The 12,234-nt window shown below is 42.7% G+C and overlaps 1 protein-coding gene across 3 annotated transcripts in view; it reads left to right on the top strand.

Annotated features, from left to right (window-relative positions):
- The first annotated feature begins 109 nt into the window (after window positions 1-109).
- Window positions 110-12,234, top strand: part of itpa (inosine triphosphatase (nucleoside triphosphate pyrophosphatase)) — a 36,091-nt gene continuing 23,966 nt past the window's right edge. The window contains exons 1-4 of one of the 3 annotated variants that reach the window (XM_048601822.1): window positions 110-250; window positions 1,728-1,785; window positions 1,873-1,937; window positions 3,380-3,453. In XM_048601822.1, coding sequence (XP_048457779.1) covers window positions 188-250; window positions 1,728-1,785; window positions 1,873-1,937; window positions 3,380-3,453 — 260 coding nt within the window. In that variant the 5' untranslated portion in view covers window positions 110-187. The remainder of the gene's footprint in view (window positions 251-1,727; window positions 1,786-1,872; window positions 1,938-3,379; window positions 3,454-12,234) is intronic. The other 2 variants (XM_020518987.2, XM_048601821.1) reach the window with 2 other exon arrangements.

A 12,234-nucleotide genomic window follows, 5' to 3' on the forward strand; every position in this document is an offset into this window, starting at 1 on the left:
CAGTTTCCGGGTGAACGAGCTAATTTGACGGAGCGCTGCAGCCATTGGCTGGTTCATGTCGCTCCGTTCCATTCGGTGCACGTGAGCAGACGTTTGAGCCAATCAGAGCCTCTCCCGTCCACTTCCCCGGAAACGTTAGCACCTTTCTCTTTCTCTCTCTCTCTGTCTCTGTGTGCTTGAAGTGACCATGGCTGCAAACCCAGCTCGTAATGTGGTGTTCGTTACCGGCAATGCGAGGAAGCTGGAGGAGGTAGGCCAGCATATGGGATAAGGAAGCGATATTGCCTCTTTTGCTTCTCCTCCCTTCCCTTCCCTTCCTTCTCTTGATGGGCTTTTATTTTGTCGCTGTACCATATTCACCTCCAGGGCTGTCAAAGTTCCGGAAATATGAACTTTTTTACGGGCTGCAATCTACTGAATTAAAGTGTTTAATCTTCTCAGTGCCTTTCGAAATAGGCTGCATTCTGAGCAGGATGTTTCCTGTCCAGAAGTCACAAGACATCGGCTTATAGTCCAACAGGTTTATTTGAAATCACAAGCTTTCGAGGCGCTGCTCCTTCATGGCATGAAGGATTTTGTCCAACCCTATCCAACACCGGCACCTCCACATCATCCTTTCCTCTTGGCAACTCATGTCTGAGTTCCCAGAGTGAGGTTTATTTAACATTCCAACTGTCATTAAGATGTATTTTTGACGTTCTTTCATTTAATAATTTTAACTGAGTCCACTGTTTATCATCCGCTTTTTTTCTTTCCATATCTGATTTGACTCCGTTTGATCCACTTCTAGTGCACTCTTTCTCTGAGAAACCGTATTAGAAACAAACTGATAGCCGTGACGTTCAGCATGTTCTGAAACACAAAAAGTCGAAAGAATTGTGGGTGCTGGAAATCAGAAGCAAAAATCAGAAATTACTAGGAAAACTCAGCAGGTCTGGCAACATCTAATTGTAATTCTGAAGACGGGTCACTGGACCCAAAATGTTAACTCTGATTTTTCTCCACAGATGCTGCTAGGTCTGCTAAATTTTGCAGCAATTTCTCTTTTAAATTCTGAAGCACCTTTTCCTTTACTATGTTGCACTCAGAACTTTTGTAGGCAACTGTGCTTTCAGCTGCAGCAGGGTATGGGAAGAGGTTTGATGAGCCAGGCACGCACTGTGATGCCCAGCTCCTGCAAATTCCAGATCGTTTATGCAGTTCTTGCTCATATTTTATTATAAATTGATGTACTGCTGGTGTAATGAGGTCAGGGAAAGGGGGCCAGACTAAAATCGTGTTGGGTTGATCTTGATGCCTTGCTTTTCCCCTATATACCTAGCCTCATGACCTCCACCAATTTAATGGCTAAGAACAGTAAAGACGCAGGCACACCATGATGCAAATTTCTATCATGAAACTGCAAAACAATATTTGGGAATTTGAGAAATTTGACTCAGTGACAATGAAGGAACAGTGACCTACAATGTAACCAAGATGATATGAGAGATAGAGGGGGAGCTTGGAGGTAACCCTATACTGCTGCTGTTCTAAGTGATAGTTGCCAAAGGTCTTTGAGGTGCTATTGAAATCTTGGCATGTTACTGTAATGCATTGGTTAATAACTGATAGAACTCAATATCGTATTCTATATCTCTTATTGCCTTGTCAAGAAAATTAATTAAGAACTTTTAAAAACGCTTTTAGTGGAAATGGGGATTAAATCTAGCTTTGTCTTTGCAAAACAGGTTGTTCAAATTCTGGGTGACAAGTTTCCTTTCACACTTGTTTCCAAAAAGATCGACTGTAAGTACTTGACATTCTAATTTGCTCTGGTCTTGAGAATGAAGAACTAGAAAATGAGATTCAAGTTAAGTATTAATTCCTCTCCAGTGCCAGAGTATCAGGGTGAACCCGATGAAATCTCCATCAAGAAATGTCAGGAAGCAGCCAGGCAAGTAAGTGCCAGTTACCAAACTTGTATTATCTGGTCTAGATATGTTAGCTAGTAAGTGGTTATGTAATTGTCCAAATAAACTGTACTATAGTCTTGCTGTATCAGTTTGTGTTCTTTGAATATTGCTAAATTGATGTTTTAGATACAAAAAACCTCATTTATGTAGCAGCTTGCACAACCTCAGGATATCCCAAAGTGTTTTCCAGCCAATTCATATTTTTAGATTGTACACCTACCTTGCAAATGATTATATGTAGTGAATGGCATGTGCAAGTTCATAGTATTTAGGACATACAATAGCTTTCAAGATCTGTGTTGTGCTGTCTGTTAATTGGAAGTCGGTTGGGGAATGTGTTCTCTGAGATCCACTTAACAAAAGTAACCAGTGACTCTGTAGCCATGTGAACATTTACTGGAAATTCAAATTTGTATTGGCTATTTGAACAAAACCTTCAAGGTGTTTTTATTTAAATTGAATGTCTTCCTTTGGATGCCTAGCCTGGGAATTTGCTTATTGGAACAAACTGGGTGTTCTTCTGAGAGAACATAGTTCTTTTTAACTCCATGATGAGAAGAAAGAAGCCAGAGGCTATAATATGGGTGCAACAGAGTTCACTTTGATCCCAACCAGATCATGTTGCCATCCATATCACGTTTGTGAACCTGTTGTAATTCCTAATATCGCTTTGCAAATGACTAGTGATCCATTTATATGTAATTTGGGAATTCTTGTGAAATTGCATTTGCTTTAAATACATTACACACCTCTGACTATTAATTAAATGTTGTCCCTAAATGTTTTTGCCGCCTTTATCGATATAAATTACTGATTCTGAGACGCTATTTTGGGGGCGAGAGCACCTCTTTTGTGCCTCATTCTAGAAGGTGAAAATCGGTGGGCTGTTCAACCATGGGCTGCATCACAGCCAAATCCCATCTCATCCACATCATGTCAACATGCAATGTTTTCCAACAGGATTAGCTTCTACCAAGTTGAGAGCTTGGCTGAAACCATTTAACAAACAGACTTCTGATCATGTTGACCTGAGCATTAATGCCTGTAATGGACTTGGCTCATAAGTATTTGATTGGCTAGGGAAGCGATTACTGGTGGTACTTATAAGAAAAGGAAGGAACAAGAAAAAGTCGTGGTGATTTTGGTGGTGGGAAATTGATCAGTTGTGTATAATAATGCTGCTGGGAATGAAAAGCAAGAAAACAAGACCTGAACGTTGGGTTTGCTCACTTGGCCTTTGGGAACAGTGCAAAATACATTATTTATTGATACTTAACATGTTAGGTGTGGGGCAAACTGCTACTGGTCTCTAAACTGAACAGCCGACAATAAATGATCTGCTGTGAATTGTAACAATAAACTTGACAGCAGTAAATTTGGAATATAGCACTTGTTCATAGTGACATTGAGCAACTTTATTTCTTTAGATCCAAGGTCCGGTTATAGTAGAAGACACCTGTTTATGTTTCAATGCGCTTGGTGGACTTCCTGGTCCATATATGTAAGTAGAACAGTACTGTATTAGCAGTCACTGCTCTTCTCTTGTTTGCTTCCTTGAGTAACATGTCTCACTTTTCACATTTGTTATATTACGTTTATTAATAAGTCAAAACGTCAGCCTTCCTGCTCCTATGATGCTGCTTGGCCTGCTGTGTTCATCCAGCTCTACACCTTGTTATCCTGGATTTGATTCCTGATTGCTGGTAAAGCAATTGGTCTGATCTGGAGAAGTGACAGTAGTTGTTCCAGTTAGTTTCAATACTTCCTTGGCTAAGTTACCCATTGTTCTGGTTCAGTATACTTTGGTTTTTCCTGGGAGGTGAGTAACCCAAAAAAAGTGGGTTCCTAGGTGAGCACAGTATTGACCTCCATAGCTGATCAGTTTAGTAATCATTGAGTGTGAAGACGCAGACAAGATACAAAAGGGAGCTGATTCCTGTGCAACTTTATTCCGGTGTAGATCGTTGCTTTCAGGGAGGAAAGGCCCCTGTACTAAGTTAGCTGATTTAACTTCAACGTAGATGGTTTTGAATAGCATCTTTCATGATCTCCGGTCACCCTAAAGTACAATAAAAACAATGAAATGTTTTCAAAAGTGTAGACATTGATGAGACATCAGGTCACACAGTATCTAATTTTCACCTGGCAGAATGCTACCTAATACAGCAATATGGTGATGACCACATATTCCTTCAGCAATGAAGATTTAAGGCTGGTGTTGTCGAAGACTCCCCAAAACTCCCTTACTCTCAAAACACTCCGCGGCAGTGTTCTAAGCCAACTCAAGGTAACACACAGGGCCCTGACTTAACATCCTGTTTATAAGGCAGCTCCTCCGACAGAGCAGCCCTCCATCTATGGCTACTGAGATTTTATGTTCAGTCCCTTGAAGTGGGACTTGAACCGGCAGACATGTGACTTAGGAGAATTTTTTTTCTTTATGCACGTGCTAAGCATTTTATGCCTCTGTTGTAGTCCACGTGTGTGACAGTGCCATATGGACTGAATTGGAAGGAGTGGGAAGTCTTGTACACGAGGGAATCACATAGACTTGTGCCCAGATGCTGAAATTTGCATGCACCAGAGGTGGCTAAGCCCATCCCAGTTCACCTGATGGCAGCAAGCTGGAGTCAGACTTGCCAGAAACATTTTACAATCATCGTCTTTTTTTTTTGTTCTCCGAGGTTTTCAATGAGTGCACAACAAGAAATTTACAAGGATGTTGCCAGGACTGGAGGGTTTGACCTATCGGGAAAGGCTGAATGGGCTGGGACTTTTTCCCCTAGAGCGTTGGAGGCTGAGGGGTGACCTTATAGACGTTTGTAAAATCATGAGTGGCATGGATAGGGTGAATAGCCAAGGTCTTCTTCCCCAGGGTGGGGGAGTCCAGAACTAGAGGGTGTAGGTTCAAGGTGAGAGGGAAAAGATTTAAGAGGGACCTGAGGGGCATCTTTTTCACAGGTGGTACATGTATGGAATGAGTTGCAGAGGAGATGGTAGAGGCGGGTACAATTACAACATTTTAAATGACATTTGGGCAGGTACATGGATAGGAAAGGTTTACAGCGATGTGAGCTAAATGCAGGCAAATGGGACTAGTTCAGTTTAGGATACCTGCTCGGCATGGATGAGTTGGACCTGTGCACTGTGACTCTATAAATATCGAGATTTTTTTTTGGGGAGGTGTATGAAAAAATAAATGGCATTTTCCATCCCAGTCTGCTTACTTTATTAAACAGTCAATTGACTTGAATTTCAACCATCAGAATAGGTACAATGCAGTACAGTGTGGATTTTGGATTCCATAATTTATATCTTGATTCTAGATGGCAACAAGTCCCATAGCTGGAAAATAACCGCAGTTATTGTACATCCAACTGGCATGCAGACACATTTGGAGTCACTAGGAGCAACAACCTGAAGAATAGTTAAGCACAGTTAATGAGTGCAGCTCAATATCGTTCATAATTCTAGGGTTGTCTTGGGGACGGTGGTACTAAACAGGGCAGCAGAAGCTATTGGTGATGCTCTTTACTGAATGTGCACACTACTGTATTTGACCACCAGGTGGCAGAAAATGCATGCTTCGCAACATAACCCTGCCATAGCCTCATTTAACAAGAAGTTTGAGAGAATTTCTCACTAACCGTACAGAACTTTTATTTGGGGGGGAGGGGGGGCGTTGGAAATGCCCTACCGCAATATATGCTGCAAATGTATCAAGAGGGAATAAATTATTTTTCTTGCCTGCATTGAATATTCTAACATTAGATTGAGGGAGAAGAGAAAGAATTCTTGACGTAAGTCTTTTTTATATGACCTTTAATGATAAAGATGCTAAAAGTAGTTGACTTATTGTTCGCAAGGTCCTGAAGAGTCTGTTGCAACATAAATAGCAATAAAGATGACACAGTTGCATACAGTGTTTGAGCTGCTTGAGTAACAGTGAAGGATGAGTTAGCTTAAGAGGGTTACGATAACAATGTTATGTATGGGTTTATCTCTACTTAAACATGCCTTGGAGGAAGTGTCTCAAAAAACTTCATCAGTATTGAACATGCTTGGCAAGGAACTGGCTCATGCAGAGTCAGGAGTGGATTCATAAATTTATTGGCAGCCTTACCATCTCTGAACTTTGGAAGAAATGGGATCACATTCCAGTGGTGGCCAGTTAGCTTTGTGTGGATATGCAGCCAGCGCAAGGTCAGGCTTGCCCACTGTGTGCTGAGGGACTGAGGATTGATTTAACTGAAGTGTTTAAGATGTTAAAAGAAATTGGATAGCGATGAGGGAAGACATAGTCCTCTAATGGGTGAATGGCGGGAACACATCTTAAAATTAGTGTTAGGCCATTCAAGACAGAAATCCAGAAGCACTTCTCATTGAGTGTGGAGGAACTTGGAACTCTGTCCTCCAAAAGGCTGCGGATGCTGGGTCAGCTGAAGCTATTGAGTTTGCAATTGCTGGATGAGACTGTGGGGGAACATGGTGCTAAGATTGGGTAAATGAAATGAAGTTTTAGATAAACTATGAATGGACTTACATTCTGATTGAATGGAAAGCAGTCTCAGGGCTAATTAGTCAACCCTTACTTGCATTTTTTTTCTCCTTAATCATTCAAAGGGATCTGGACGTCGCTGGCTAATCGGCATTTATTGTCCATCGTTAATCGCCCAGGAAGAATCAACTACACTACTGTGATTCTGATGTCCTAAAGGATTTTAGTCAAATGGATAGCTTTGGGTTTTTTTTTTAAAACAACAATCGCCAGTGGTCTCCATTAGACTAGCTTTTTATTCCAGTTTTTTATTTCACTATCTGCCACAGTCAGATTTGAACCAATGTTCGCAGAATGTTAGCGTGGAATTCTGGGTGACTAGTCCAGTGCATTACCACACTACTCCACTGCCTCATGTGAATTAATAGCCCATTGAATTAGGCGCGCAGTTTGAAAGATACTTAGATAAGTTAATGAATAGGAAAGGTTTGGAGGGATATGGGCCAGGAGCAGGCAGGTGGGACTAGTTTAGTTTGGGATTATGTTCAGTTTGGACTGGTTAGACCGAAGGGTCTGTTTCTGTGCTTTATGACTCTACGAAGAATGGCTCCTGGCAAGGTACTCAAGAGTGGCTGATATTCTTGAAACTCAGGTGAAGCAGCATCCTGAAGAGAAGTGGTTGAGAAAAATTGAGGAGAAATAATTGTAAGAAGTGTCTTGTAGTAATTGCTACTGTAAATACAAATAAACCAGTTGGTGCCACTGCTCGGAGGGTCGGTCCAGTGTCACCCTGCCTTGGAACTATCCAGTTATCCAGTGTGGAACAGTTCTGGGTTCCAACTGGGCTTCCAGAACAATGTTCTGGGAGCTTGCCTTGGCATCAAGGCACTGTTAAAGATTTTTAACACACATCGGAAAGCTACGCAGCTCGTGAGATCCAACATTCAAGTTTTCCGAGTTCAGTGTGTATCCTTTGCTGTTTTATTTCTGTCGATTTGCAATAAAAACGATCCAAACAGTCCAAGCAGAGCATTGCCAGGGGCCAGAGCAGTGAGAAATGCTGTTGCGTGTTTGTTTCAGCACTGACCCTGGGACCTTTCTTTTTATTGATTTTTAAAGCGTCACAGGGAATTGGTTTGCAAATATTAAAGTCATTTGAGGCTTTATCCTTCCACTGCACGTGACTAAGAGCCACCTTTTTAGGGAGAAGTGAATCCTTCAAAATTTGCAAAGTGGTTTCTGGGGATTGTATTTGCAACCCCATTGAGCTGTTGACAACTGAATTCCAAAGTTTGCTGGTATGCGGGACCGATCAGGTTGTGTTAGAACCAGTAAACTCAGATTCATCCTCTTGTAGCCCTGTCGAACAGCGAAATTTCATCCTTATTGCAAGCTAATCGTCCTAGAGAAAAGAAAGGAGAGCCCCTTTTGGGTCAGTAGGAGACCCCTCTCAACACGGTGATTTGTGGAGGAATTTTACCAGAGGGAACGCTGCAGCTCCCCAGATAGTGTAGGCATAGAGGTGAATTGTGCAGATGCATTGAAGAGGAAGCTAGCTGAGTAAAAGAAGGAGAAAGGAATAGATGGGTCTATTTCTAGTGATATGAGCTAAGATTGGAGAAGGCTTGTGTGATGCCTTAGCAGCAGTTGGACTGATCTGGCCCATTTCTGTGCGAAATCTTTTTAATAAAGTTATCCTTTTCAGGTTCTTGGGATGAGAGTAATATTGGCAAAACTACACTTATTGGCAAACTTTAGTTGTACTGAGGAGGTGGTCTCTGAGTTGCTGCGAAGCACCGTGACCTTTGTAATAGTCCTCCCTTGATGGTGTTGAGCAGACAATTCCAGGAGGAAGATTACCAGAGAGAATGCTGCAATTCGGCAGAATGTGTGGGCATTGAGGTGAATTGCATAGAAGCATTGAAGAAGGAGCTAGCGAAGTAAAGGAAGGAGAAAGGAACAGATGGATATTTTTACAGTGACATGAGGTAAGGTGGAGGGCTGGCCTGACCCAATCTATCCTCCTAGTTGGTAAAGATCACACATTGAAGGAAGTGCTGGTGTAGTGCATCCTGTACATTGTATGTGTTGCAGTCACTGCTGTAACAGAGTAACAAACGCTTTGACCCACCACATTGGATGCTGTGTCCAGTGTCTGATATGCGGCAGAGAAAATGCTAACTTGCACAGTGTCGGCTTTTCTTAGAAGCTGTTGGAGCTGCACCAAGCCCGGGAGTTACTTTATCGGACTCCTGGATTCAGCCTTATAGAGAGGTTTTCAGAGATTGGAAGGAAGAATAATTGTATCAGAAACCCAATCTCTGTCCTACTCTTGCAGTTGTATTGTTGAGGTGACTGAAAGATGACATGTCCTGTAGACTGGTATTAAATTATTGAGAAGATATATTCAGGTTTGGCTAAAAAATTCCACAGGCAGTACTAGAGATTTATAGATCCATACTGCGCAAGAAAGGCCCATCAGCCCATCAATCACTGAGGGTGCGCTAATCCCAATTTCCTGCACTTGCCCCGTATCCTTAAATATTATGATATATCATCCAAATATTTTTTAAAGGTTGTAAGATTTCCAGCTTCTACTACCTTCCTAGGCAGTGCATTCCAGATTCCTGCCGCCCACTGAGTGAAAAAGTTATTTTCCTAAATCCCCTCTGATCGTCCTCTGCCCTGCAAACCCCACCCCGGAATGAGCAGATTGCCTTGTGAGGAAACGCTATAGGCTAGACTGTATTCTCCGGAGTTTAGAGTCAGAGGTGACTTAACTGAAACATAAGATCCTGAGTGGACTAGACTGGATGTTCAAAATATGTTTCCTCTGGTGGGGGAATTTGGAATTAGGGGCTTTTCCTTAGGAATAAGGGGTCATGCATTTAAAACAGAGGTGAGGACACATTTTCTTTTCAGAGGGTTGAGTCTCTTTGGAATTCCCTTCCTCAAAGGCAGTGGATACAGAATCTTTAAAATTTTTAAAGCAGAGGTAGATCGTTTCTTGATTACAAAGTGGTTGAATGATTACTTTTTGGGGGTTATGCAGAATTGTAGAGTTGAGGATAAAATCAGATCAGCTATGATCTTATTGAATGGTGGAGCAGTCTCGAAGGGCCAAATGGCCTGCTCCTGTTCTTTGTTTGAATGTTGGGAGTGATTTAGCTCGCGAATGCAAGTCAAACTTTCCAGGACTAAGGAAAGCCATACACGAAATTGGTTGTTTTGTAGTGCATCTGTTTCCATCCAGTGTGTGTAGTATCCACCTCCCAATCAAATATGATGTAGGGTGAATCTACACATTCTCTCTCATTTCAAAAAGATGTCTTCAACCCTGATTTATTTTTAATTGACCATTTTACGATTTGGATTAGTATCTGGTGCAATGTTACATTCTGAGATGGGGAAAGCTACAACACTTGAAAGCGCTCCAGGTTCACGTGCATTCCAAAAGTTGAAGAAATGTGACAGTCAGAGCCTTAATCAGAGATAGTAAGAACTGTCGATGTGTTATCTCTGATTCCAGCAGTGTGGAGCTGGAGGAACACAGCAGGCCAGGCAGCATCAGAGGAACAGGAAAGTTGACGTGTCGGGTCGGGACCCTTCTTCAGAAATGGGGAGGGGTGAAGGGAGCTCTGAAACAAATAGAGAGGAGGGGCGGGGCTGGGCTGGGGGAATGGAGGTGGGATGGCGATTGGTGAGTGCAGGTAGGGAGTTGTTGGAATTGGTCAGTGAGGTGGGAGGAGCGGATAGGTGGGAGAGAAGATGGACAGGTCAAAGAGGCGGTGATTAGAGGGAGTGTTGGTCATGGGATGAGGCCAAGGCTGGGAAGATTTTGAAGCTGGTAAAGTCCACGTTGAGACCATTGGGTTGTAGGCTCCTGAGGCGGAATATGAGGCACAGCTCCTCCAGTTTCCGGGTGGCGTCATTGTGACACTGGAGGAGGCCCTGGATGGACATGTCGTCCAGGGAGTGGGAGGGGGAGTTGAAATGGTTCGCGACCGGAAGGTGGTGGTGTTTGTCACGTACAGAGCACAGATGCTCTACAAAACGGTCTCCAAGCCTCCGCGTGGTCTCCCCAATGTGGAGGAGGCCACATCGGGAGCAGCAGATGCAGTAGACCACATTGACGGATGTGCAGCCTTAAGCAAATGGCTTCATGTGCTCTGCACTGGTGCCTGTAGCTTCTTCCTACAGTGTTGGAAGTGTTAAGGCTGATTTCATTCTAATTTTCCATCATTTAAATTTATGGCCAGCAGCAGAGAACTATTCCAAGCATCCTGTGAAGTATCTGGATCACTGTACAGATTGAGCACCTGGGGAGTACTACTTGGGTTTATACTTTTGTTTGTGTTCGTTTTAAATGAAATAGAGGTCTATAAAGTGCCATCTGTAGTTCACGTTTTTTAAAATCAGTATTTCAGTTTCTTGCTGTTTTCACTTGCAGCTGTGCGCCAATGGAAATATGTTGACCCAGCTCGGAATTAACTTATCACCATGTTTCCAAAGTAAACAGGGTGTTCACACGTGGAAAGTGGGCCGGAGGCTCGGAGTTTATGATTGACAGCAGTAAAGTACTTTTCCACACCAAGCCACCACCCCGGCCAAATCTGTCAACATTGACTGAGCCTGTGAGCTCCTGCTGGCTGAACCTTAGTAACACATGTCTGATCTAAACAGATCTTCAAAAGCATATGCCACAAGAGCTTTCATTGGACGATCCCATGTTGTTGTATTGGAAGTGAGAATTATTCTTCCTATTTAAATGGAAATTCTTAAATCCTTCAATTTTTATGTTGGGTTTCTCACACATGCTGTGTAATTTTAATGGGTTAATGTGATTCAATAGTAGATCCCACACCTCTGGTGAAACACTCTGGATATATTGCATTGTCACGTGTGACTCCCTTCCCATGAAATGTTTAACCAAGGCCCTGTCTGCATTTCTGGAATGTAAATGTATCAGCGGTCAGCACTGCTGCCTCACAGCGCCAGGGACCCGGGTTCAACTGTCCTGTGTGGGGTTTGCACATTCTCCCCATGTCTGCGTGGGTTTCCTCCCACAGTCCAAAGATGTGCAGGCTAGGTGGATTGGCCGTGCTAAATTGCCCGTAGTGTTCAAGGATGTGTAGATTAGGTGGGTTATAGGGGGATGGGTCAGGGTGGGATGCTCCAAGGGTAGGTGTGGACTTGTTGGGCCGAAGGGCCTGTTTCCACACCGCAGGGCTTCTGTGATGATAATGATGTAAGGAGTGCCTTCTCCCAGTCCTGGCCACTATTTCTCCCACAGTTGACTTCTTTAAAAAGCAGATCATCTAGTCATTGTCATGTCATGTCACACCATGTCCCTTTTTGGGGGACTTTATCTGCCTGTAGCCAGTCAAGTTTCCAAAGTAGCACAGGAAGCCTCGTGATCGTACCAAGATCACCCAGCATCGATTTGGTTCACAATGAATCATTATTTGCACCTTGGGTTCTAAAATAGGAGACCAATGTACAGCTTTTAAATTTGATTTACATTTCCATATTGTGTGTTAATTTGGGGAAGACTTTGTTTTTAAAAATGAAACTAAAACTATGAGAGTGGCGGTGACGTGTTTGGAATTTTATTTGCTTATCTGCGTTTTAATATGCTAAACCCTTGAGTTGAACAGTGCATTGGTGGGGAAACAGTAGAAAAAGAAAAGTAACTGTTTGAAAAAAGTAGAAAATGTTGGAGAAACTCAGCATGTCTGGCAGCATTTTTGCAGGGAGGAACGGAGTTAATATTTCAAGTCCAAT

The sequence above is a fragment of the Rhincodon typus genome, chromosome 10, assembly GCF_021869965.1.
Source record: "Rhincodon typus isolate 14 chromosome 10, sRhiTyp1.1, whole genome shotgun sequence".
Taxonomy (NCBI): domain Eukaryota; kingdom Metazoa; phylum Chordata; class Chondrichthyes; order Orectolobiformes; family Rhincodontidae; genus Rhincodon; species Rhincodon typus.